At 40.3% G+C, this 27,136-nt stretch overlaps 1 protein-coding gene across 2 annotated transcripts in view; it reads left to right on the forward strand.

Moving 5' to 3' along the window:
- Positions 1-27,136, forward strand: part of Pde3a (phosphodiesterase 3A, cGMP inhibited) — a 257,594-nt gene that overhangs the window by 41,143 nt on the left and 189,315 nt on the right. The window contains exon 1 of one of the 2 annotated variants that reach the window (XM_006506979.4): positions 13,604-15,170. The exons of the other annotated variant lie outside the window; for it this stretch is intronic. Coding sequence (XP_006507042.1) covers positions 15,117-15,170 — 54 coding nt within the window. The 5' untranslated portion in view covers positions 13,604-15,116. Of the gene's footprint in view, positions 1-13,603; positions 15,171-27,136 lie in introns of those variants that run through there. 2 annotated transcript variants of the gene reach the window in all.

The following is a 27,136-nucleotide window of genomic DNA, read 5'->3' on the forward strand; positions in this document are numbered from 1 at the left end:
TGCTCCCTGCACTCTAGGTGTCTAGACAGTTCGGTTATTGAAACTGCAATTTTTTCATTAAAAGAACTTTTGGGCTTTTCTTTGCATGGGTGTGGACAGTTATGATGGACTATCTGTTACCCCTGTATGCCATTTTAACTTTTTTCTCTTGGGACAGGGATTCACTCTGTAGCCCATACTGGCCAGGAATGCATGATCCACCTTCCTCTGCCTCCTGCCTGCTTGTAATTACAGATGTGTACCCAGCCTTTATATAGGTAGGTTTACTTGCTGGTTTTTGCCTTAATACAGCTACATTTTAAAAGTTGCTATTCAATGTCAAGGTATCCTGAAGTGAGAGGAACATTTTAATGTAACAATCTGATTATTAAAACAACTCTTCAAAACCAGGATCATCACTGATGTGAGCCTATACGCTTCTCGCTCTTCTTCCCCCATAACAGGAGCAGCAAAATTACAACCAACATAATTCGTGTTCTGTCCACAGCCTTATCTGTGGTCTCCATATGTGTGGGAACCATGTCCACTTCTGTGACTGCATTACATATATTTGACACTTTGTACTCACTTCACCCCCCCAGGATGAGTTGCTTTATATAGTATTCCCATAAACAGCGCTATTTATGCCACATGCCATGGCAGTGATCTGGGAGCAACTTATAATTCCTCCTTCTTTAATCCCATTGTGACAACTGCCATCTCAAAATTAGAATTAACTAATTACTAAGACAGGATCTGCTGTGTAACTCTCAATGATCCGAATCTCACTAGACCAGTCAGGCTTGAACTTGAGGTGATCTTCCTGCCTGATTCTGCCTCTAGAGTTTTGGAATTACAGTCATGTGCAAACCACTCCATTGGCATGTTAAATTGTAGTATGGCACACATAGCATAATTGAGCATGTTAATCATTTGTAAGTATGCAGTTGGCAGAGTCAAATGAACTCACACTGTTGTGCAACCCTCATGTCCAGTTCTGGAACATTCTCACCTTGCAATATTGACACTGGCCCCAGGAAACAGTAGCTTTCCATCTTCCCCTCCACCAAGCCCTTGGCAAACAGGACTCTGCCTCCTTCCTCTATGGGTTTCCTTACCAAGTCTTAGAGGGACCATGAACGACTTGTCTATTGTGACCGATGCATTTCATTTAGTACAATGTGCTGGAGAGACTTGGCTCTATTGTAGGATAGACATCTCTGAAGTTAACATTAATTTCTAACTCTTTTCTTTTCTCATTATCTCTTCTTCCCTCCTCCAAGAGTGAGCCTTCATCGCTGCACTTCAGCTATTGAAATAACATCTTAACAGGTCTCTGAGACTCTGCTCCTGCTTACAGATTTAATGTATGCTCATCTTAATAAGCATGGCTTTCTTGCATGTTACAAAACACAAGGTGGGCATGCATAGGTTGTAGATGCAACAGAGTCCTTGAATAATATTCTTGTTAGAACCATTACACTGTCTCTCCTGAAAATTTTTGGCCTAAGCCCCTACTGTTTGATGTCTATAGATATAATCTTGGGACTCTTTCCAAAACTACTACCATAATCTTAAGTTTATGATCCATCATTAGTCAAGGGCCTTTACTTCAAACAGTCACGTAACATTTTCCATGACTATGTCCCCCCTCGCGTTTGCTCTCCCTTCTTTGTTTTTGCCCTTCCCTACTTTTCTGCTTCCCTTTCCCCTTCCTTCTTTCTTCCTAATTTCTCTCTCTCTCTCTCTCTCTCTGTCCCTCCTTCCCTCCCTCCCCTCTGAAAATTTCACCTTTCATGACCTATCTGAAGATCCTGTGAAATGTCACAGGTGCTACACTCTAACTCTTAAGCACCATGGCTAGAGATTATGCTATGTTTTCTAACTCATTTTAATCTCTTGAAAGCTTTTCCTTTTTTTACAACTCCATGCCAACAGACCAAGTATAAGCATATATATATATATATGTATGTATATATACACACACACACACACACACATATATATGTACATATACATATATATGAGAGAGAGCAAGACACCAATATTTTTGTGTTGATAGCATATTATGTTAATACTGTAATAATAGGATGAATTATTCATGTACTAGAAAACTTTCCAGATACAACTGGAATGTTCTGCCTCCCTGCCATTTCCAAATCATCCACCTTTAATTTTCTTGAAAGCACTTTTAATTCTGTAGGTATTTAAGAGAATCATCAGCACTCTTTCGTTGTTTTGAGTAGCACACAGGGGAGGTTCAGATTCAGAGACTTTTTAGCCTAGTAACATCACAGTCTTAGAAGAACTTGCTCTGTATATTATCATTAGATGCACATCTAAGAGGGTGAAACAGCACTTGCCTCAGTAATATTAGTAAGTAGACACAGACTTTGGTCACTGCTGTTGAAATTGTGGCTCTGTCATATTGAATTGTGTATGCAGCAGGCATATTGCTCGGCCACTCAGACTTTCATTCCCATGGCACACACTTGAAGTCTGTAGAGCTATTAGCTCATGTCACGCGTGTAGTGAGGAGATAGAAGTTATACTACCAGTTTCATTTAAGGAGATGACTTAGAGCAGCTGCTTCTGGAAATGTAGGTACAACCTAGGGCTGTTCAGAGGGAGAGTCCTCACCTGGTGTCCTAGGTCCTAGGTGCAGTTCTCAGCGCTGTGGGTAAGACACGAAAGAGGAACAGCTGCCTGCCCTGGTAAGTTTATAGGTTAGTCGGAACATTTTCATAATTACAGATATGTGGACTTTACCTTTCTATGGGTACAGTGAATACCTGAAGCAAGTATTCAATGAGCCAAGTCTTGAGTACTGAGTAGAGGTTATAAGGTATAGAGGGACTCAACAGGTTTTCCTAGGAGACTACACAGCGTACGCAGTGTCTGGTGGAAGACAGCCATGCTTTGGGGCACTGGGTATCTGACAGCAGGCAGCATGGTTGAGCAGAGGCGGTGGGAAATAGAGCTGTTGAGAGTGGGCCGAAATGCTTCAGGACCTAATTTTTCTTGCTAAAGACTGCAGGATGAACCCTGAAGGAAGCTACTAAAAGTTTAGTCATGGAAGTGTGCTTTACTTTGTTTTGAAGTGATGTTTCATGCGTTCTGCAGATAATGAATTAAAAGGGGCCAAGGCTAGGGCCGTGTCCAAATATTTGCACAGAGTTGTGGCTTCTTTTTATTGTCCTGTTGTTCCCAGGAGCTATTTAATAGCTCTTTGAGTGTTCAAGGAAGAATAAATAATGGCTTAATCAGTAAGTGCAGTAGACCAGCAGCCTGAGTGCCACAGAATAGCACCTTTGACCCAAGAGATAGCTTGGGAGAAAATGGAAGTATTTTAGAGAGCTAAGCATATGATTAAGAACCATGTTCTGTGTGAATGCAGGCAATGGACATGCACTATGAGAGAGGGTATAAAGCTAACTGCTCTTCTAGTTATAACTCAACCATGTAGATAAATGTATAAAATATATCTGATAATGAAAGTATAAAATCCATTGTGCTGCTTCCCAGCTTCCATGTCAAATGGTTACTCTAAATGCAGGGAAATTTAGTACTAAACATAGACTAAACTGTATAGTCGTTCGGCCTGGTTACTTTAGGCATGTGATTTTTTTTTGGTAACATTTTTATAATGACATTTGGAATAATTTTAAAAATAAAACAAAATCATAGAAGAGAAGAATCATATTCTATAAAGATTATTAGACTTCAAGATCTGATGGGAAGGCAGGAGGTAATAAAGTTTTCAGATTTTTAGCCTAAATAAAGTGGAAGATGGTGAGAACTGTGGGCTCTTCTTTCTTAGATAAAGAAATAAATTTGTGGAAAGTCTATAGTCTGTAATGGTGAATTCTATAGTGTAACATATGCATTAATATATAATTATGAATAGTAATATATATATATGTATGTATATATGTAGCATTTATGTGCTGTATTATTACCATGAGGTGCATGCTTTAAAACATCTAATCAAGCTATGAGAGTAGATACTATCTCTTGAGAATTTGTAGAAAAACAGGTGCTCTTCAGAACCCAAAGACTTGGCAATAGAGTACAGAGGTTGTTGAAGTTAGATTTGGAGTTAGCATCTCCCTGTATCACTTTGTTTAAGGAATCTGCTGAAGGCCAGGTGTGATAGTACATGCCTTTATCCTAGCAGTCAAGAGGCAGAGGCAGGTGAATCTCTGTGACTTCCAGGCTAGTCTGGTATTAGCTGAGAGGTAGTCAGGGCTATGGAGTGAGGCCATGAGTCATACAGAGAAAGTCTAACTGAAGATGGCCATGTTGGAGCACGTCTGTCATCCTGGCACTTTGAGGGGAACACAGGAAGGTCAGGAGTCTAAGGCTGGCCTCAGCTACATGGTAAATTGTAAGCCACCCTTTGTCAAAACAGAGGCAGAACAAACTTGAGTTATGCTTCTCATCATATGTACCTCATCAGCCTTAGGTATGAATTATGGGGCTGTAAAGAATTTCCCCTCTATTTTATGCCCTCTGATAGGAGCAAATTTTAAGACATATCTAGAGTAACCAAATGATTTCAAGTATGAGAAAAAAAATTCCAGGCAAAAGCTAGATAATTTTTCTGGCTGAATAAAATACAGATATTTGAGACATGAGTTCTTCCAGGTTGGTTCATTTGTTTTTCTTGTGGTTTATGTACAATTATTTGCCTATAGTTAGACAATTATGGTAAGTTCCTGTTATTTCTTCCCAGTGTCCATCTTTTCTCATGGCTTAAAATTACAGCAGTTACTAATATTTTTGAGACTACTAACACATAAAAGCATTATTACACATAACCATGCCCAACACCAAAACTATGATTATAAAGTACGCATGGCTTTTGAATCCTGAAGACCAAAGCTTATAGGATTGCCAGTGAGCTTAATGGTATGTTTTTAACCCTCGAAAATATCTCTTACTTAACAACTTTCTATTTTAACCACAAAATGTCAAGATACTTATTATGTTCTATTTATTGCTGATTTCTCTTTTGCTATTTTTTCCTTTCTTTTTGTATCATGCCCACAGCAGCTGTTTCCCTAACCCCTCACCCCGACCACAAGCTTTCCCACGCTCCTTTTTTGGCTTCCCTTGGTTCAGATCCTTAGGGTGGCAGATAAAAAACACACACACCAGAACTTCAATTAGGCCAGTCCCCACTCCAGAGAGTTCCCAAAGGAAACTAACTAACTAACTTTCTTTCTTTCTTTCTTTCTTTCTTTCTTTCTTTCTTTCTTTCTTTCTTTCTTTCTTTCTTTCTTTCTTTCTTTCTTTCTTCCTTCCTTCCTTCCTTCCTTCCTTCCTTCCTTCCTTCCTTCCTTCCTTCCTTCCTTCCATTCATTCAATTCAGAAGCAAGGCATTGACGTTGAATAAGCCCTAGACTTTCTCATTAATTTCTGATTCCTTCAGAAATTCCTTTCTGTGCTGACAGGTTACTCTTGAGTTCTGTAGCAGTATCAGTGAAGCTCATGTGCGTTAGAGATGGAGGCAGAAACAAAGAACAACACGGACTTCTATATTATGTGTAAACTCCATTGAGTCTAATTCAGACATGTGGAAGCTTGTGTCTCTTACTATATTGAGTTTCCATGGTTTAAATAATGACATTTTATCAACTGTCTGTCTATATATCATTTACCTACCTATCTATCTTTATTTATCGCTATTTTCAGCATTCCCATATATTCTTGAATGTTCACAGTTCAAAATAAGTCAATTAAATACAGTTTAAATATTCAATAAACATTAACTAAGTATCTAATACTTGCCAGGAAGAGAAGGAATAACATATTTAAACCTGAGGAACTTCAAAGCACTCATCAGCAAGCATCAGAGAGCTTAGCATAGACTAACACAGACCCAGCATGATGTTGCACACCTGTTTTTCTAGTACTGGGGGATGGTGGTGAGAGCATCATGGGCTGAAGCCTGGCCTCAGCTACATCCCACACTGTCTCAAACATCACAAAGAAAGTAAGGTAAGGTAAGGTAGGACTTTATTGGTGTGAGCTTTCAGCTGCATGAGTTGTAGCCTTCTCAACATTAACTTCAATGTGGGGTCATCCCCCACGCCGATGTGTGGGTGTTTGTGACATCATGTATGTACACAGGAGGAATGAGGGGCTCAAAAACAGTTCTCCCTTAAGGACATCAACACACTCGGATTTAAGGACCTGCCATGACTACTGTGTAGTATATTGAACAAACAAAATGCTGTTTGTTTTGCTCCTCTCTGCAGAGTGAACACTGAAAGAGGCTCATTTTCCTATAAGATTTTTTTTATTTAAATTCTGTTACTCCCAGCATCTGTTTAATAGATTTGAAGCACTCTTTTCTTTTCTTTTCTTTTCTTTTCTTTTCTTTTCTTTTCTTTTCTTTTCTTTTCTTTTCTTTTCTTTTCTTTTCTTTTCCTTTCCTTTCTTTTCTTTTCCTTTCTTTTCTTTTCCTTTCTTTTCTTTTCCTTTCTTTTCCTTTCCTTTCCTTTCCTTTCTTTTCTTTTTTCTCTTTTCTTCTCTTTCCTTTTTTTTCTTTTTTCTTTTTTCTTTTCTTTCTTTTTTTTTTTTAGAAGAACAAAGAACGGTTTACCCAAGAAATGAAATAATGAATTTAAGAAATGCGTTTGAATTTGTAGGTTTAATGTAGATGTGATCCTTCAGTGTATGACTGCCTTTGTGCATAGCTATGTAGTCTAAATTAAAATAACACCACAGTCAAACATTCAAGAAGAATTGATAGCCAGCCATAGTGTGCCAGAAATAGTAGAACAAATAATATTTTCTAAAGATAAGAAACTTGAAAGCCCTAGAAATACAGAAAGCTTTTGCTCATACCATATAAACCAACAGTAGGAGCACTGACTTTCTTTTCTTTTTTTTAAATTTACTTATTTATTTATTTTTATTAGATATTTTCTTTATATTCATTTCAAATGCTATCCCGAAAGTTCCCTACACCCTCCTTCTGCCCTGCTCCCCTACCCACCCACTCCCACTTCTGGCCCTGGTGTTCCCCTGTACTGGGGCATATAAAGTTTGCAAGACCAAGGGGCCTCTCTTCCCAGTGATACCAACTAGGCCATCTTCTGCTACATATGTAGCTAGAGATACGAGTTCTGGGGTTACTGGTTAGTTCATATTGTTGTCCCACCCTTCAGCTCCTTGGGTGCTTTCTCTAGCTTCTCCATTGGGGGCCCTTTGTTCCATCTTATAGATGACTATGAGCGTCCACTTCTGTATTTGCCAGGCATTGGCATAGCCTCATACGAGACAGCTATAACAGGGTCCCTTCAACAAAATCTCTCTGGCATATGCAATAGTGTTTGGGTTCAGTGGTTAATTATGGGATGGATCCCCAGGTAGGGTATTTTCTGGATAGTCCATCCTTTTGTCTTAGCTCCAAACTGTGTCTCTGTAACTCCTTTCATGGGTAATTTGTTCCCTATTCTAAGGAGGAATGAAGTATCCACCCATTGGTCTTCCCTCTTCTTGATTTTCTTGTGTTTTGCAAATTGTATCTTGGGTGTTCTATGTTTCTGGGCTAATATCCACTTATCAGTGAATGCATATCTAATGACTTCTTTTGTGACTGGGTTACCTCACTAAGGATGATATCCTCCAGATACATCCATTTGTCCAAGAATTTCATAAATCCATTGTTTTTAATAGCTGAGTAGTACTCCGTTGTGTAAATGTACCACATTTTCTGTATCCATTCTTCTGTTGAGGGACTTTTCTAAAAATTGTTGTTATTCTCTTCTTTGTTTACTTCTTTGTTTTGGTTTTGAGACAGGATCTTGATTACCCCAGGCTGGACTCAAACTCATTTAGATAAAGATTTTAAGCTTCTTTATTTCCTATCTCTTCCTTCCCAAGTACTAGGATCACAAGGGTTGCCTCCATTGCAGGTTAGAATAAGTTAAAATGGTAGTGGTGTGTATTGCAGGTTGTATTTTTGGCTGTTCCTGGGTGTTTTCTATATTATTAAAGCCATCAAGAAATTACAACCAAACAAAAACTTCTTTATCTGATTTCTTAGATTTATGGTTTCTAGACAATTTCTTAGATGATGTGGCTTTAAAATTTTTGCTCTGGTGTTTTTTAATTGGTCATGTAGTCACACATGTGGGCTGAACATAAAATGAACAGCTAGCTTCAATCACATTTACTTCTACAAGAGCTTGGGGCTTTGTGTGATTGTAAAATTATTTAAACTCAGATTAATCCTATAACTTTATATTCATACTGAAAAGAGGTAAATTTTTTAGCTTTCCTTGAAAATTTCTTTTTCCTTTGTGTAAGTTTTTTCTAATAAAGTTGGTTATTTTCATTAGAAAGAGAGTGTTCAAAGATGGTGTGAAGGCCGAACCATCTTGTCCTTTCTGTGAGGTTTCAGGCTGTCTTATGGGCGCTGACATTCTGAATCAATTCTGTTAGCTATGCCTGACTTCTGTGCTTGGTAGGTCATTACTGCAAAAAAAAAAAAAAAAAAAAAAAATTACTCATGTGACACTGCATGGAATTCCTTAATTTTTAGAGCCAGCTCACCCCCCCCACACACACAAATTATAGTGTACAAAAGTACTAATGTAAAAAAATGTCATTTTGAGTTTATTTGAATGAAATTTTTATTTTACTTTGAATTTTCAAAATTGCTTTATCTGAGAACAGTGTGAGCCAAACACTATATTTTCCAGTACTGATGTATTTGAGAATACTCTATAGGATTACAGTAGTAGCTTCAGTCTTGAAAGGTAAAATGTACTCCTGCTTTAATGACCTGTGGTGGAAATACATGATTGAAAATCAGGATGTGCATGTTAAATATGTGAGCAAGGTACATCAAAGGTTGTCTCAAACTTGATGATTCACCAAGATGTCTGCGAATATGGCCACCCAGCCCTAGCCAGGATTTCATCTGAATCTTGGTCCTGTGGTTTGATGGGGGTAGTGGCAGCATTGTGATGTCTGCCTAAGTCGCGTTTGCTCCACAAATGTTAGGTGGAGGAATAACAGCTGCAGTTTATTGAACTGGGTGGGCGAGAGAGGGCTAGAGAGGGCTAGAGAGAGTGCTTAGTGCTTAAGAGCCTTCCATGAGACCAGGAAGAAACCAGTGCCCGGGATCAGGTCAGTTGGCTCACAACTCAACTTCTAGGGGATCCTTGTATACCTAGTATATACGTGGCATATATATATACACACACAGACACATAAACACACACACACAGACACACACGCAGACACAGACACACACAAACACACATAGACACACCAAAATAAATATTTTTTAAAAATTCATTAAATATGAAAATGTCAGATGTTGGAAGTTGATGTTTTCCAGATGCTTATTATGTGCCCCAGGCCCATTTATCTGTATAGTTTCAGAGCTTTATTGAAGGTAGCTATCTCATGCCTGCAATTTTACCACATGTGTGTCTGATTCAAGATGATGGTTACAAGTTCAAAGCCAGCCTGAGCTAGAGTGTGAGACTCTGTTTCAGAAATCCAGACAACAGAAGACTAAAGGCATAACATAAAGCAGTCATGCTCCTTGCACATTAAACTTCCCTGTAATGATAGTATGACTTATCATTGCATTAGTTGCTTCTCTTGCAGCTATGTCCAACACCTGACGAAAGCAACACACAAGAGGAAGGGTGTGTGGAAGCTGTGTGCTAACAGGCTGCTTCCTGGTCACAGGGACTTTCAGTCTTTCCTGTTCCAATGGGACAGGAACTAGAAAGCACTAGGAAGCAGAGAGGAAACAGACATCAGGCCTGCCCCCAGCAGCCTCCCTCCTCCTCTACTTTTCTGATGCTGCTTTTATAATTTTTATTGTTTTCATATAAACATTTTTAATGCAGTTGCATTTAAACAATCATCCCTGAAACGAGAGACCAAAAATAAACATGAATAATAACCAAAAGTGTTTTTCAATTGTCTCTCATAGAGATTTTAAAAACATATTTTAGGTTTTTTTTACTTTATAATTTGCACATCTGGGTTATAATAGATCCTGAATACTTTTAAGTTAGCATATGCAACCAATTTCTGTTCCATTAAATGTCTATAGACAACATTTATATGCTTCTATTTAAATTTAAAAAGTGTGTGTGTGTGTGTGTGTGTGTATGTGTGTTTGCGTGTGCGCCCATGCAAGTGTGCCCACTTCTGTGTATATCCACTCTATGTGTACAGGTGCCCACAGAGGACATGAGCAGGCATTAGATCTCCTGGAGCTAGGAATATAGAAGGTCATGAGCCACCCGACATGGGTGCTGTGAACTGAAACCCGACCCACTACAAGAGTAGCAAGTACTTTTAATTGATGAACTGTCTTTCTAGCCCCTTCCTAGGCTTCTTAATAATTCTTTTAAAAATGATCTTTCCATGTTGGGTAGGTTTGTTATCGCTTGGTTTTTCACTATTAGTAATGTTGAAGTGAATGTTGTTACGAATCCTTGTTTGCATTCAGCTTTTCCATCTCCAGTTATGTATGTGGGATTGCAAGATTTAAGATACTAAGCATGGTGCTTTACAGAAACAGGGTAAAACCTGATCAATGAAATTAGAGATTCTTTTTATAGCTTCAGAGCAGTGGCTTTGCAAGAGCTGTATGACTCTCCTGGTGTTCCTACTGAGAAGAGAGAGCAAAGCCCGAGTACTGCCTTCCTTTCTACATCTCTTTCTTATGTCAAATCAAACTTGATTTTTAATAATAAAGATGTATCCCAGATATTTAGCTTTCAGATAAAGTAAAGCCCAGATGTGTCACTTTGGGAAGCTAATCGGTTCTGGTGAGGAATGTTTTATTAACCATTATCACCAAAATTTTTCTTATAAAAATATTAAGATATTGGTGGCAATAAGGGGAGGATGGGACCCCATTTTTCTTTTCGTTCTGCTTTCCCTGCCAAGTTCGCTGTATTGATTACTCTCATTGTCATTGTGACCAAATTCCTATGAAGAGGAAACTTGGCAGAGGAAGGGTGGTTTTGGCTCATAGTTGGAGGTGAGACAGTCCATCGTTGTAGGGAAGGCATGACCCAGAAGTGGGAAGCAGCTAGTCTTGTGTTCAGTCAGGGGACAGCAGACAGCAACTGGAGACTAAGCCATATGACCTCAAGGTCTGCCCCAAGTGACTCCCTTCCTCTACTGAGACTCCATGGTTCTAAGTTTTCACATCCTATCAAAACAGCTCCACCAGGGGTCGGGTCGGGTGGGGCTGAATGTTCAGGAGTGTGAGTAGGTGAAGGGTATTTCACATTCAAATGGGAAGGAGTAGGGGCTTCAGAGAAGGGAGTTTACTACATTACAGAAAGAGATGTGTGTGCCATGGTCTTGGCAGAATGAGGAGAAAGGAGAGGGAAAGGAGGGCTTGGCCAAACACTGTGGTGTGACTGACCCATGTAAATGCTTCATTTCTCCGGATTCCATTTGTAGGAGTCAAGTCTCAAGTAGTAAGCATGGTTTCCAGTATCTTTAGTGTGAGAATCAGCTGAGGTTTATGGTAAGGAACAGCCCAGGCTGTTCTATGTCCTTATTGCTGACGTCAAGGGAGAAGGAAACCCAACTGGTAATTACAAATAGGATTGACCATGAGCAATGTTGGTCACAGACTCTCAGCCTGACTGTGGGATTTTCAGAAGTTTACAAAGAACATACAATTCTCTGTATGTTCTAAGAGCCAGCCCCCAGGTAAAGGCTTGGTCGTGTGATTTTCCAGAATTTCTTCCCACCAAAATCAGTACTTAGGTGTTTTGAGCATGGTCTGAGAGCTAGGAAGACATATTTCCTGGTCATACAAATCTGTGTCTAGAAACAGACTGGGTTAAGGTGCAATCATTCCACTTTGCCTTCAGAGTCCAGTGAGGTTATTGGGCAATAAACGAGTGAATGTCTTACATTTCTTCAGCGTGGCAGGCGTTTGGATTATACTTCGATTAGGCGAGGTACAGTGTATGAAAGGATAAACTTTTCTCAAGCAGTGGAATAAAAAAGAAATTCACAGCAAAAAAAAAAAACAAAAACCATAAGAGCAAAAAAACTATATCCTTTTCTGCTTGTTGGAGGTGTTCAACTGTGAGCAACAATAGCACAGTTCCATAAAGATAAACCAGGGTATGAGGTGGGAGGAGACTGAAGTATTGATGATTAATAGGCTAGTCCTTGAGGTAAGTATGTATGTCCGTCATACCAGAAATCACTCTGAATGTCTAATTAGCCACATTAAAATATTGTCGCATTGATTTCTGGCACGTGCTCGTATTCTCTTCTAACGCCAGCCCCACCCCCACCCTCTCCCCTACCCCACCCCGAGAAGGTGATTTTTCATTTTTGTTTGCCTTCACGTACATGTGATTTAATGTTTTGATGCTTGCCAGCCTTTTTTATACCAACAGTAGTCCTAACTTAGACAATCAAATTAGTTAATGCTTTTATACGTCTTTATCAAAGTTAAATCTGTGTTCACAGCCGATAATTCAGGACTGTGAGGACGTTCTATTGGCTATGAAGTTTGTGGCTTAATTGCAGTCGAGTTAATCTGTAGAATTGAACAATTACCTAACCATCTGCCTTGAGAGTTTATAACTTGGCATGGTATAGGCAAATAGCACAAAGCACTTGCTCTTATGTGTGCTTCTCAGAGGTTTTATTGGTAATAAAAAAGGGGGAGAAAGAAAGACTGGCTCACTTTTGTGCTTGGGAACAGAGTTAGCTTCTAACCTTTGCTATGAACAGGAAGTGGGAGAGGTGAACCAAGGCCTGGCTTTGTGGCCAGGCCAGAGCACTCTGTGTCCCCAAATGTGGCATTCAGGTTTCATGTCTGTCTGGCTTCTCAGTCCTTTGAGTAGTTGTTCTTTGAAGTTCTAAAAACACAGATTGGTCATGAGCAGCGTAAAGCGTGGGCAAATATTTGGAAAAATCCAAGGCTTGAGAGTAGAATAGTCTGTCTCGGATAACCTGCTTCAGACTGGCTTACCCACCCGAGGTGCTAATGTCTTGCTAACACGATAGTGTAAGTTTGTCAGACAGAAGCTGGAAAGTTTCAATTTCACTTGTGATTTTAGCTGAAGCTGTTGCTATATTAACTTTTAAATATTCAGGAAGCTCTAACTAATGTCTAGTCTAATAAAATGACAAGCCAACCCTTAAAGTGTACACCTTTTTGGTAATTATAGATGAATATCAGAAGAAAATAATTAGCATGATTTTAAATATATTAATCATTTATTTAATTGCATGTTATATCTAAGGGAACCCATTATAATATATATATTTATATTAATGTCTTTAAAAATAATTTTTCTCTTGTCAGAAAAAATTCAACTTTACCAAAGACTTACTCTTGCTAAGAACTTGTTATATAAATATATGTGGACTGGGCAGTGGTGGCGCACGCCTTTAATCCCAGCGCTTAGGAGGCAGAGGCAGGGGGATTTCTGAGTTCGAGGCCAGCCTGGTCTACAGAGAGAGTTTCAGGACAGCCAGGGCTACAAAGAGAAACCTTGTCTCGAAAAACCAAAAATAAATAAATAAGTAAATAAATAAATAAATAAATAAATAAATAAATAAATAAATAAATAAATGTGGGAGGGTATGATGGACTTTGTTAGATGTCAGGAATAATTGCAGCATCTTCATCATCTTGTAGCCAAGGCTGTGTTGGTTTATCTTCTGTTCAAGACGAGAAAAGCAAGCAGATTTTGTTGAATGGTTTCAAAAGTATGATATATGTGGACATTTATATATCAAGGAATCTGTAGGCTTAAGTAGGCAGCCTAAGGTCCTGATCTAATCATCTGGTGCCTTAGAAATGAATCTGTGAATAAAGATTTTATTTTTAATTATCTCTACATGGCTATGTACATATGAATCCAGGTTCCCACTGAGGCTAGAAAGGGGTTATCAGGTCCTCTGGAGCTGCAGATACAGAGATCTGTGAGGTACCCAGTTTGGGTGCAGGCAGCCAGGCTTAGTCCTTTGCGAGAGTACCAAGTTTCCTTAACAGAACTGTTTCTCCTGTCCCTAGGAAACAATCCTTGAAAGAATAAAGATTAAATGCTAGTTATAAAATAGCTTTTAGGCTCCCGAGTTCATTAATTTATAATACGATTGCCTTCATCTAGTTTGTTATGATAATTGTTACTACAATAGTATTTCAGTGTATTAATATTATATTCCAGAACTCAAGGAATGACTGGAATTTGTCGTCATTAAAGCTTAACTTGGTTTTAGTTTGTTTTGCTGTTGTCTTGATCAAATTATATTGCTCTACTCAAAACTTAGGGCTTTGCAAACAGTATAACTTTTCATTACCAGATTACATTTATGGATACTTATTAAAATTTTAGCTAAGTTTATATACTTGAAATATACCCAAGGAATATATACCGTTTTAAAACAGATGTTATAAATTGTGGTGTCTTCAGAGACATGAAAGTTGTTAAAATAGCGGCATTTTGATGTAAACATGGTTTTCTTTTTTTTCAGCAGTCCTGTATGAGATGACATTTATCTCTCTTTATGAGTGAGTCCCATTAGAGCTATAGGGTGGCAGTCTGAATAGGAATTTTTCAAGCCCCCACAACCTTTTTTCCTTCTACCTCTCTCCTTCACTGGATATTATCTATTACATCCACCTTACACATCTACCAAAATTGGGGGCAGCATTGAAACATTGTATCACTTAGCCCATGCTGTCCTCAAAGCCCCTTTGTAGCCTGATCTTCTACTGAGATTACAGGCTAGCTTGCATACTTGTTGTGGTATGGAGTCCGAGTTCATTTCATTTCTTTTCCTGACAGCTAAGCTTAGAGTGTTCTCCTTAAGACCATCCTGCTTGCAATACCTCAGACTTGTTTCTCTGTGCAGAAGGGAACAGCTGCGTGCACCTGGACAAACAAAAACAGACTTTCAGAATCATTAATTCTGGTTCAGATGCGGTGATGAAGGTGAAATGGCTTCGCATGGAAGGTGTCAGCGCTGGTGCACGGCTGAGCTGGCATTTGCTCCTCCTGTGTTCTCATTGCCTTGATCCTGCTTTAAAGCTTGGGATCCCTGCCTAGCAAGTGAGCCCACAACAATCCAACAGCTTCTTGTAGCCTCGTGGTGGCATGCAGGACCAGTCGTCTGGGATGATAGGCACTTCAGTGCAGACATATCCCAAGGTAAGGCTTGGGATGTCAGAGTTGGGAATAGAAGGTATGTGCTGGGGACAAGGAGTGGATGCATGGTAAACACAGTGAATACCAGAGAACTACTGTAGCTCCTGTGTGCTGCAGTGGTTCTAGTTCTTGGAGTCAGGAAGTGAGAGAAACAGTGCCTTTCTGTGCAATGGAAAGTTCGAGAAAGGCGATGCAGGTTAGAAATAGAAATCATTCCATCTTTGCACATTTCAGTATAATCGCTTACAGCTTTAGTATGACAATAAATAGATATTTCCAGAGTAATAGTTAAAAGGCAAAATGATTTGAGCTTGAAATTCTTGCTATCTGTTAGTAATTCTACAAGCAGTCTTTTGTAGACTGGAGACACGACTTGGCGCTGTCAGGAAAAGGCAGGGATGTGAAGAGAAAAAATATGTTATATGAAGAAACAGAGGCCAGCAACAAGAAAACCCGCCTCTTCTGTGCTTCGGTGGGGGTGAATCATGTCAGGGACCTCATTGTCCCTCCTTTCTTCCCTCTTCTTCTCCTCCGTGGCAGCTTTCTGTTTCAGCAGGGAAAATACTCAATGATATTGGCCGCACACAGAGGGGCACACTCAGATAGCTGACTGTTCCATACAGAGAACGTGAATGTGTGCTCATGTTTTTATTACCTAAAGCAACTCTGCCATTGTAAATTATGAACATAAATTCACAGATAAGTTCACGCTGATGTGCTCCTGTCTGAGGAACACAATGAGGAAGGTTGGAACATGGTATGGATTAAAGTTTGTACTGCCTCAGGGTGACTTGTATGACCTCTGCTAGACATGTTTCCAAATATGCACTTCCTGGAAAAGCATAGGAAATAGGTGAATTTCTGCAACGGTGCCAAAAAACTAAGCAGCTATCAATAAATACTGATAAATTGGAGTGAAAATCCCAGCATCTTAGGATTAGAGAGACGACTTAGTGTTTACAAGCTCTTGCTGTTTTAGCAAAGGATTTGGGTTTGATTCCTAGCGCCCAAAGGACACCTCACATCTCCACTTCCAGGGGATCTGATGCCATTTCCTATTTTCCCAGGTACCAGATATTCATGTGGTGCACAGACATACATGATTAATAATAATAATTATTTAAAACAACAACAACAACAAAAAAAACACCAGAAGTTTAACAGTAGCAATGCTATGACAATAGGAACTCACCCTGGCCTCACCTGTCCAGCCATCCTTTCTGCTTTGGCTCTGCAGAGCGTAGCAGCTGTACTCTGAAGTCAAAGGGGGAAGAACAGAGGGTCTCAAGAAGTGTGGGTGAGGAGACAGCCTTGGTTTTATTCCTATATTGAACTTATTTGTCAACAGAAGTAACATGTGACATGCTCATACGTTTGGAAAAACGAGTGCACACGATTTCAGGTAACACGGGCTTATCAGAAACACACATGCTGTTGAGAGTCTCAATTCTGAGGGTTTGGAATCTCAGTTTGTGTGTCTATATCATAAGAGTTTGTTTTGATTCATAGAGCAAGGTAGACACTCTGATATCATCCAGAGAGATTTATTCTACAGAAGATGAAATTTGAAAGAGGAACTTATTTTTCTCATTGTTTGGTCTTGAATCCAGGGCCTCCCATGGGCTAGGCAGCAGAACTGGTGCCATGTATGTCACAGCTCCAGGCTGATGCTTTGTCCCATCTCATGCTTCCACTTCAATAACTTATCACCATTCTTTCCTCTAATACAATATTTCACTTTTTAGTAGTAAAATCCTGTTACAATGTAAAGGTGGCTTTCTTTGCCCCAAAGAACTTTGCAATATATAGGCTGACATGCATATATATTTTCTTGAATAATACACATAGGCTGAAATGAACCGGTGTGTAGGCCAGATGTGGCTATAAGCTCTTTGCAGACAGAAATGCTTGAGTCCCTTCTAAAGTGAAAGTGAACTTCATGTGTAAGAGAGAAAATAGGAAGTTATGCTTAGAGTACCTATGGTGTGGTGCTTTTCTTGCTTCTGGCTCTGTTTAGAGACTCTAAAGATAACATACATGCACTTAAGATAACACTATGTTGTTGTATTTATTTCTCAGGGTCTGATATAGCCTGTGTCTCACTAAGTATTTTCATATAGAGACAGGAAGGAGTGTAACAGTCACAGGCCTCCGTCTAGAACAAGCGTTTATTTTTATTTATTTTATTTATTTTTTCCATGCTTTTGTTTTTGTTTATTTATTTTTAAAATAATTTCTTTCTGAGCCGGGGTGTCATGTACCTCAGGCTGGCCCCATACAGGCAAGAGTGACTTTGAACTTCTGACCTTCCAGCTTTTTCCTCCCAAGTGCTGGACAGTAGGCATTTGTTCCCCTGTGTGTGTGTGTGTGTGTGTGTGTGTGTGTGTGTGTGTGTGTGTGTGTGTGTGTGTGTGTGTGGTGCCAAGGACTGAACCCAGTGATTCTTAAGGGTTAGACAAGCATTCTACTACCCGAGCCACATCCCAGTGGAAACCTGACCCTGCCTCTGCTTCTTACAGGCTGTGTGACTTGGAAGGAGTCACAGTTTGTCATTTGGGGAAATGAGGGTGATCGCAATAATTGCAGGTCACAGGGTAGTAACTGGGATCTAATCTAGTCACCTTTCACAACTAGCATGCTTTATAGAGAACGCAGAACTCAGACTGGGAGTGCCCATTTGAACTCTTTAGGACTTTTCCAGAGTAAATACTTAGTTTTGATGGCACTTTAATCACTGGGACCGGCATTGAAATGGTTATTTTGATAAGAGTATATAGTAAATTGTCCTCTACATTTTGTCGTTCCATGGTGTGGGGGCACATCTAAACTCCCTGGCGTTGTGTGTCTCCTGGAAGTGAGGGGCAGGTAAGTATGAAAAGTTTAGTTTGTGAAAAATGTCTGGTAGCTTTATTTGACTGCAAACTTCATGAGAGCCTGCTGTATGATGCAGGGAAAAAATATGAAGAGGAAAAAAAACCTTAAAACTTCCTCAGTATAAATAGAAGTGAGTGTCCACTCCTGGGGAAGTCAGGGTGCTGACGCACTTCATGCTGGCTGCTCATGTGGAATACAGTGTTCTGTCCAAGGCCCCATAATTTTAGGAAGGACATGGACTGAAGGAAGTGCCAGAAGTCTGGAAATCGTGTAGCAACAAGGAAGCAGGACTGTGTAGCTAAAGAAGAGAAAGCTAATAGGAGCTAAAACACATTTCTCAAATTACTACAAGGTTGTCATTAAAAAAGAAATGGACACACTCATGTCTAACTCCAGAAAATAAAAGGAGACACAAAGGAAAGAGAATAACAGCACACTTCAACTCGAGGGGGACAGCAATGACGTTAACACTTCAGACAGTGTTTCAAGAATTTGTTTCTTTAGCTTGTGTGTGTGTGAGTCTGTCTGTCTGTCTGTCTGTCTGTCTGGAGGGGTGTATATATGTGCACCATGTGTGTACAGTGTCTGGAAAGCCAGAAGAGGACATAAGATTCCCTGGGACTGGGGAATGAGCAGTTGTAAGAGTCTGGAAACTGAACTCGGGTCCTTTGGAAGAACAGCAATGCTCTTAACCACTGGGCTGTCTCTTTAGCCCCCAGACTTGTTCTTAGTGGGCCAAAGGTGAATCTATTAGAGTTCCTGTGTTGCTGACTTAGATTCAGTCCCATTCACTCAAATAAACTTTATGCATTTACACAATTATTGGATAGCCTTTTCTTGGACACTGTGGCGATAATGTGAGTTTGTTTAAAATCTAGAATACATTGTAACTCACCAATCATTCAAATAAATAAGTCATATTTGTGTGTATAGAATATGCATGTGTATATATGTATGTGTGTGCAAGTGTGTGCATACATATGTATATAAGTATTTTTGTGTGTGTTCATGTGTATATATGTATGTGTGTATGTGTGTGCATGCATGCATGAATATATATATGTATATATTACACACGCATATGTGTTTGTGTGGGTGTGTCTGTGTGTGTGTGTGTGTGTATGTGTGTGTATTTGTGTGTGTTGAGACAGACTCTTTTCCCTGTATTCCACCAGGTGAACTTGGAGCTCTTGATCCTCTTTCTTGGCCGCTCCTTTGCTTGGATGACAAGTCTGAACGACCACATCCAGGTCTAATCATAACTGTCTTTATATTTTTTGCAGTCTGTAAGGCTTCCTTAGGAATTGCTTGTTTCTGGCTGGCTGGTTGCATTTCCCGTAAGTGTAGAGGATTTGGTGACAGGAAGTATTATCACCTTGCTTGTATCCAGTTGTTTCTTATACATTGTGGGAAAACACCATAACCCAAACTACATTATTTGAATTATTTTCATTATTTTTCTTAAAGATGTATTCATTTTTATCTATGTCTATGTTCTGAGTTTCTGTCACATATACTTCTAAGCCAAGAGCCATTTATCCATCAAAACCAAGAGATGAAAAAAACAAACAAACAAAAAACAATATTAAGTAATGGCGCCACCTTAAGGAAGAAGTTAGGTAAAGCACGATGAGTCCTTACTGAGCACCTACTACCAAAGCCCCGGAGAGGAAGGGATTATGAGAGAGAAAGTCAATGTATGTTTAGTTTTGGCTGGCAGACTATGTTTCCTTTTTGAATCTCACTGAAGCTTCAAATCCCAGCTTGTGTGTTCAAGGTCAGGCTGTCTGTTTTTGTGACATTCAGGCAGCCCCCTCAATGCAGCATCTGCTATGTTTTGTTGTATGTTCGTAGGCTTGAACTCTGATGTGCTCCCCCTAAATGTTTTTATATTTTATTTGTGTGTTTTTCCCAAGTAACCTTCTTCTGAGTTCACAGTTTTATGTGAACCGTAGTTAAACTCCCTTTTCCATGACTTGTAGCCTATGGTATTTAACTGTTTGCTGGGATAGCCTTCCCAAGTAAACATAAGAGGACAAGGGTATTCTCGAAGAGCAGTGCCCTCGGAGAGGCTTCTCCAAGGTGACTCTGCTGCTTGCTCGTGAGGGTTTAGATATTTAAACACAGGGCTTAGCACACTGCCTCATTGTCTTCCAAAGGTCATTAAAACACTCGACCCTTGGCAAAGAAGAAGCTTTAAAATTTTTGAAGGCAGTGTAACCTTTTACAACCTCGTCCACCAGTGTCTTCAAAACAGAGGAGAGGAGAATCACATTGGTTAGCATTGCAGCTGGGCAATACTGACCCTACAATTTAAAAACCAACCATTGCATGCGGTTTGAGACAAACAGAAATCTGGGGCTGTAGTTTTTCTGACTTAATAGAACATGAATCCTTTTTGTACATGTTCCTTTAATCGGTTTTCATTTTTAAGGCAACCCACTAGGTTTGTCTGTTTTTGAAAATTTTTACAATTTTACTTTGTGTGTGTGTGTGTGCATGTGTGTATGTATGTATGACAGAAGACATCTTTACAGACTGTCCTCCACCATGTGCTTCATATATATATATATGTGTGTGTGTGTGCATTTGTGAATGTATGTGGGTCTGTGTATATATATATGTGTGTGTTTGTGTTTGTATGTGTGTGTATATATATGTATTTTTGTGTTCATGTTTATGTGTATGTTTGTGTGTGTATGTGTGTGTGTATTAGTATGAGTGTGTGTTGTGCATATGAGCGTGTGTATGAGTGTTTGTGTGTATCTGTGTGTATGAACATGTGTGTATCTGTTTGTGTGTCTGTGTGTATATGTGTGTCTTTGGGTATGTGTGTATGTATGCATGTATGTATGTTTATGTGTCTGTCTGTGTGTATGTATATATTTGTATATGTGTGTCTGTGTTTGTGTGTGTACTTGTGCATATGTATGTATGTGTGTATCTGTGTTCCTATGTGTGTGTGAGTGTACTTGTGTATGGAGCTGGAGTTATCCTTGCCGTTATCTTTGTTGTTCCCCAGTCTCCCCAGTTTGGCTTGGTCCACTGTCCACTGAGCCCCAGAGGCATGTGTCTCCCACATCCAGCTCTGGGATTACAAATGTATGCTGCTTCCATCTATCGTTCTGAAGGGTAAACTCAAGTCCTCAGACACTGTGGCTAGTACAGCAGTCAAGACAGGCCTGCCACTCCTCATGTCTTTCTCTATTTCTCTGTGATCATTTTCAAGTCTGTGGGTCCCGTAGCGGTTCACACTAACGCTGGGGCCCACGCCATGGTTCTCATGAGAACTCAGAGAGCACAGCCATGTGGAGTGTTAGGCCTGTTAGCTGAGTCAGAGACACAGCTGCAAGCATTCAGAAAACACTTGCAGATGTCACTTGTGGATCAGAGACTGTTGGATGGCTTAGCGTTGTGCTCTAGACAGTGTGGATAAGCGTGGGCATGGCCCCATCAACCAGACCTGCCATCTTGGTTTTTTTTTCCCCCCCCAGGAAATCAGACCCAGGGTAAGGTAATAAAACAAGCTCCCAAAGGCTGCTCTTACAGCCATAAAAGCACCAGGAGCCAACAGTGTCAAAGCTTGAAGGATGATAACTCCTGTTTTTATTTCTTTCTTTGTTTCTCCAAACAGAAAGTGGTTACGCATTTCTAGGAAGACACCAGGCAAACGCCTTTGGTAAAAGGCAGATATCGATTGCTTTAGAAACGGATCGGAGTGTTCAGCTTTAGCACAAAGTTTGAACTCTGGGTTTGAAAAGAAGAACTTTTATATTTTTGGTTGTGAGCCTAGCCTTTAACGGCTGAGCCAGTGCCTGGCAAACACAGAAGTGGATGCTCACAGTCAGCTATTGGATGGATCACAGGGCCCCCAGTGGAGGAGCTAGAGAAAGTACCCAAGGGGCTGAAGGGATCTGCAACCCTATAGGTGGAACAACACTATGAACTAACCAGTACCCCCTGAGCTCGTGTCTCTAGCTGCATATGTATCAGAAGATGGCCTAGTCGGCCATCATTGGGAAGAGAAGCCCCTTGGTCTTGCAAACTTTATATGCCCCAGTACAGGGGAACACCAGGGCCAAGAAGTGGGAGTGGGCAGGTAAGGGAGCAGGGCCAGGGGAGGGTATAGGTGACTTTCGGGATAGCATTTGAAATGTAAATGAAGAAAATACCTAATAAAAAATTGGAAAAAAAATAAAATAAAAGGAGTAAGAAACAAAAGAAAAAAGAAAAGAAGAACTTGAATTGAATATATTATTCAAATATGAATACGTCTTCAGTTTTACGTTTGTTTTCCAGGGGCCCAAGCATGAGATAGACTACTTGATATTGTATAAGAAAAGCAATAAAGGACAACACAATTGTCAGCTGATATTGTCCATCCTGTGTAATGCTGGCTTCTTCCACGCATGCTCTTAGGGCATTCCTTGCAGTCACTTCCAGAACCTCATAGAGTTTGGGAAGTACTAGAAGCTAGCAGGAAACTGGCAGAGCATGTGCAGTGTGCAGCTTTCCTACACACGGGTGTTCAGTCGTCTTCAGTCGTCTTCCCATGTCTAAGTACTCACAATAGCAAATGCAGACAGCTCTTGGGCATGCAGGGACATGGTGTTCTGTGAGTGCTTTATTCACCAAAATTGTCATGGCTTGAAGCGTATCCGGCTTCAAGTTAGTTGTTCTTCAGTCTCTCTCTCTTTTTTATTCCTTTTTAAAAAATGGATATTTTCTTTATTTATGTTTCAAATATTATCCCATTTCCTGGTTCTTCAGTCTCTTGAGTTTCCTGCCAATGTATGGCTCACCCAAATACCATATGCCATGCAAGGAATGCTCCATACAGCTTCCCCTAATGGTCACAGTGAGCATTGCATCTATGGGCAATGGTCTGTCCTAACAGCCTAAGTGCCTCGCTTGCATTGAAAACGTAGTTTACCATGTGGTAGGTAACCAGCCTGGCACACATCACCCTTGCATTTATTTACTCCTTATTTACAAAAAGAACAAATTGTCTGAAGCAAGTAGGATAGGTTAAAGGATTTGGAAAGGATGGCGAGCTGAGTGTGGGGCTCCTCCATGACATCAGCTGAGGTCTCTGTGTTGATAGAACAAGCTTTCTCATTATCCTTGTCAGAATGCCCAGAGACGGCTTTAAATATATAATGCCGCAGAGGCCATTTAGAATATGCTGTGCATCCAATGTTCAGTGAAGAAAGAAAGGAAAAAAAGACTGGGACACTTTCCTACTGGAGGTAAGTCATGTACTGAGTTCTTCTTGGGTTTGTCTGCCTTCTCTGAACACAAGATTTCTTACCCCTGCCCACACACACCAGCCTCAGTAAAGGCATCTTTACTGAGTATTCCATAAAAACCTTAATGGAAGACAAATCTCAGTGTTCTTTTTTTGTACCTCCGGACTCTTCTTCCAGGGAGAAAAGAACACCCATTTCTTGGTACATGCTCTTGTATATGTAGAGGCTGGAGGTGACTGCTAAGTGCTTCTCTAAATTGCTACCACTCTCTTTTATTACTGTTTCGTTCTTTTGAGACAGGGTCTCTCATTGGACCTGGATTTTTCTGATTCACCTATACTATCCAGCAACTGAGCTCCAGGAGCTGTGCTGGGATTATATCTGTGTACCATCAGGAGTAACTTTTTAGTGTGGATGCTGGGTGTCTGGACTGGGGCTCTTGTGCTGTTAGAACAAGCACTTCACCCACTGATCCATCCTCCTAGTCTCTACATGTCAATTTTTGCACATAGCTTCTCCATAAAAGGCTTATAAGGTGTTTTGGTGTTCAGTGAGATGGCCTTCTGTCTTGTACGTACAGACACACACACACTGGCACACACACACAGAGCCTGGGTTTGGAGATGTACATGTTTAATCCCAACACTGGGAATGCTAAGGGAGGAAGATAACTGTGAGATGGAGGCTAGCCTGGCCTACATAATAAGTTCCAGGTCAACTTGAACTACAAAGTAAGACTATTGCTCAAAACAAAAAACAAACAAACAAGCAAACAAAGTCATACAACAAATAAAAATAAACAGATGAGCAAACTCTGTTCCCTTGTGTGAAATCTTTAGAATTCTCAATTCTTTTCTGACTCTGCAATGCCTTCTAGTAGAATCTAGGCTTGACTTTTCTTTTCTTTTTTTTTTCTTTTTGTTTTTTTGTTTTTGTTTTTTTTTTCTGTTTGTTTGTTTTGTTTTTGTTTTTTCAAGACAGGGTTTCTCTGTATAGCCCTGGCTGTCCTTGAACTCAATTTGTAGACCAGGCTGTCCTCGAACTCAGAAATCTGCCTGCCTCTGCCTCCCAAATGCTAGGATTAAAGGTGTGCGCCACCATGCCTGGCTCCTAGGCTTTGCCTTTCAACACACAGTATTGCAAAGATTTCTCTGGGAAGTAGAAAAGATGGATGATGTGAATGTCATTCATTTGTTGATGGACTCTATTCTAGGATAGAATCACAAAACTTGCCTCTGATTGCTGGCTCCTGTTGGTGAGCTCTGGTTAAGTCACCTGGCTTAGTGACCCATTATTCTCTGCTTTTGCAAATGCTGCTTCATGGGTCAGTCATTATGAGGACACACTGGAAGTGTCGCATGCTTTCATCTTGTGATAGGGGTCCTGAGCTGGCCATTGGGTGGGGTGTAAGGGGTTGGGTCTGAAACACCAGGGTGGCATAGTCATTCTTCCTACCTTACAGAAAAGCATAGTCAACAGAGTTAAATAAGTGAACCTCAGCTTTGTTCTTCCTGCTTGCCTTTCACCCCTGTGGTCTCTGCTTTTCCTTAACTTCAGTGGTCACAAGTGTGATTTTTCTTCAGGGAGAAGTTGTTGTTCTCTGTGGTAGATTGATTGAAAATGACCCCTAAAGGCTCATATATTTGAACGCTTCATCCCCAGTTGGTGGAACTGTTTGGGGAGGATCAGGAGGTGTGGCTTTGTTGGAGGAGGCGTGTTACTGGGGGTGGGTTTTTAGATTTCAAAATCCTTTACAGTCTCAGTTTGTCTCTCTGTCTCTCTGTCTGTCTCTGTCTCTGTCTCTCTCCTGCATGCTTTATGGCTCAGCTCAGGGTATAGCCCTCAGCTACTGCTCCAGTGCCATGCCTGCTACCATGCTTCCCACCATGATGATAATAGACAAACCTGAAACTGCAAGCCAGCCTCAAATTAAATGCTTGCTCTTGGTGTCTCTCTACAGCAACAAAACAGTAACTAAGGCATTCCGATGTAACATCCCATAGGTAAGGATGGACACAGTCTGGCTACTCATAGTGTGGCCGGTCCACAGGTCCTCACATAGCTTGCCAGCCCCAAGTCACCATCCAGATGACTGTTAACAAGAATCTGCATTTTAACACAATCCACCTGTGACAGCAGGCATGGTTTTCCTGATGCCCAGGTGACAGACTTCTAAGACTGTCTTGGTCTTTGGAAAGAAAAATAAAATTCTCTTTGAAGCTTAGATGAACACCGTTGAGAGTACTTGCTCAATGTTTCAACCCTACCTGGGGAAATGGGAGTGAGAAGTGTTATTGCAAACACGTGCTGTTTCTGTTCCCAGAAACATTCTAGGGTGAAAGATTCATATTCTTCCATAGCCCAGGACTATGCAAAACGTTGGGTTTTGCCACTAAGTCTTTTCTGGCATGTGGATCAGCCTTCTACTGAAGTAACAGGCCACAGGTCAGCTGTAGGGCCTGAGATTAAAATGGGAGCTACTGAGAGGAATTGGGAATTTACTTGATGGCATGTCTGACTTCATCTCTAAGATTCTGGTTTGGGTCATCGTTTTCTTCTCAGGCTGCTTTACTTAGAGATGTGTGTTGCCTGTGGATTAGGGTATTTCATAAACTCAATCAATCCCCCCCTCCCCCCCATTCCTGACATCCTCCATCTCTGCCCCCAGTTCTCACGCCCCCTTCCTGTTGCACTGAGACATGGTTAAATATAGCCCAGGCTGCCTCATATTTACATGAGAGCTGAGGTTAGCTCCCCGAAGTTCTGATTTTTTGGCCCTTTTCTCCCAAGTGATTGGATTACACATGTATACTTCCCCCCCTTGTTATCATTTCTCTCTTATGGAGAGAAATCCAGATAATGGCAAGCTTAAATTCTGAATAAAGACTACATGCCCATTTTAAAAAAATGAAAGGAACACTCCAGATATGCAGATATTTTCTATATGACTGTTACTATGTTCCCAGTTTCAGCCTTGGTGAGGTTTAGGATTAAAAAAAAAATCTTCTCAAGGATCATCAGTTCAAGTGACTCAACTTTTCTTAAGATCCTCTGTCTGTTTGTCTGTTTGTCTGTCTGTCTGTCTCTCACCTATCTATCTATCTATCTATCTATCTATCTATCTATCTATCTATCTATCATCTTTCTGTATACATGCATAGATACATATACATACATATATACATATACATATATATGTGTGTGTGTATAACAATGATCAACATAAAGGAGGCTATCAATGTGGGAGTGGGATTGTCATTGTCGGCGGACATGGGAGAGGTTGGAGGGAAGGAGTCTGGGAAGGGCTGGAGGGAGGAAAAGGAGAGGGAAGTAATATCAATTCTCTTTCAGATAAACTGTATTTTAAGATCTCCCCATGTTTTCCTCTGTGAGCAGAGCTTTCCTTCTCAGGATGCTTAAACAGACTCTTGTTATCCTTGCTTCTGGAAATGCAGGCTACAGGGCTTTTTCTTCTCTATCCCTTCCTCACACTGTCTGGGATCTCCAGTAGAGTGCTAGATACTTTAACGTGCTAGACGCTATCGGATTTTTCTCAGTACTGACTATAAAGCTGGAATATGCTACTGAAGTGTTTCGACTTTTAGGTAATGGGGGTCCAGCCATCTGAGACTAGACATTAACTAATGGCTTGCAACTTTATCTTGGTCTGCCTTTGTGCCATTTACATTATAAAATGCCACCCTGCAGCAGGCACTGTCAGGGAGCTAGTGTCACCCTAAATCCATCTTCATTTGTTTATTCTACAAATTTTCTGTCCTTACTATATGCTACTTACAGGTGCTGGGCCTGCAACAGGTGGCAGTTTTCTATCACATGGTTTATGTT

The sequence above is a fragment of the Mus musculus genome, chromosome 6 (assembly GCF_000001635.26).
Source record: "Mus musculus strain C57BL/6J chromosome 6, GRCm38.p6 C57BL/6J".
Classification (NCBI taxonomy): Eukaryota; Metazoa; Chordata; class Mammalia; order Rodentia; family Muridae; genus Mus; species Mus musculus.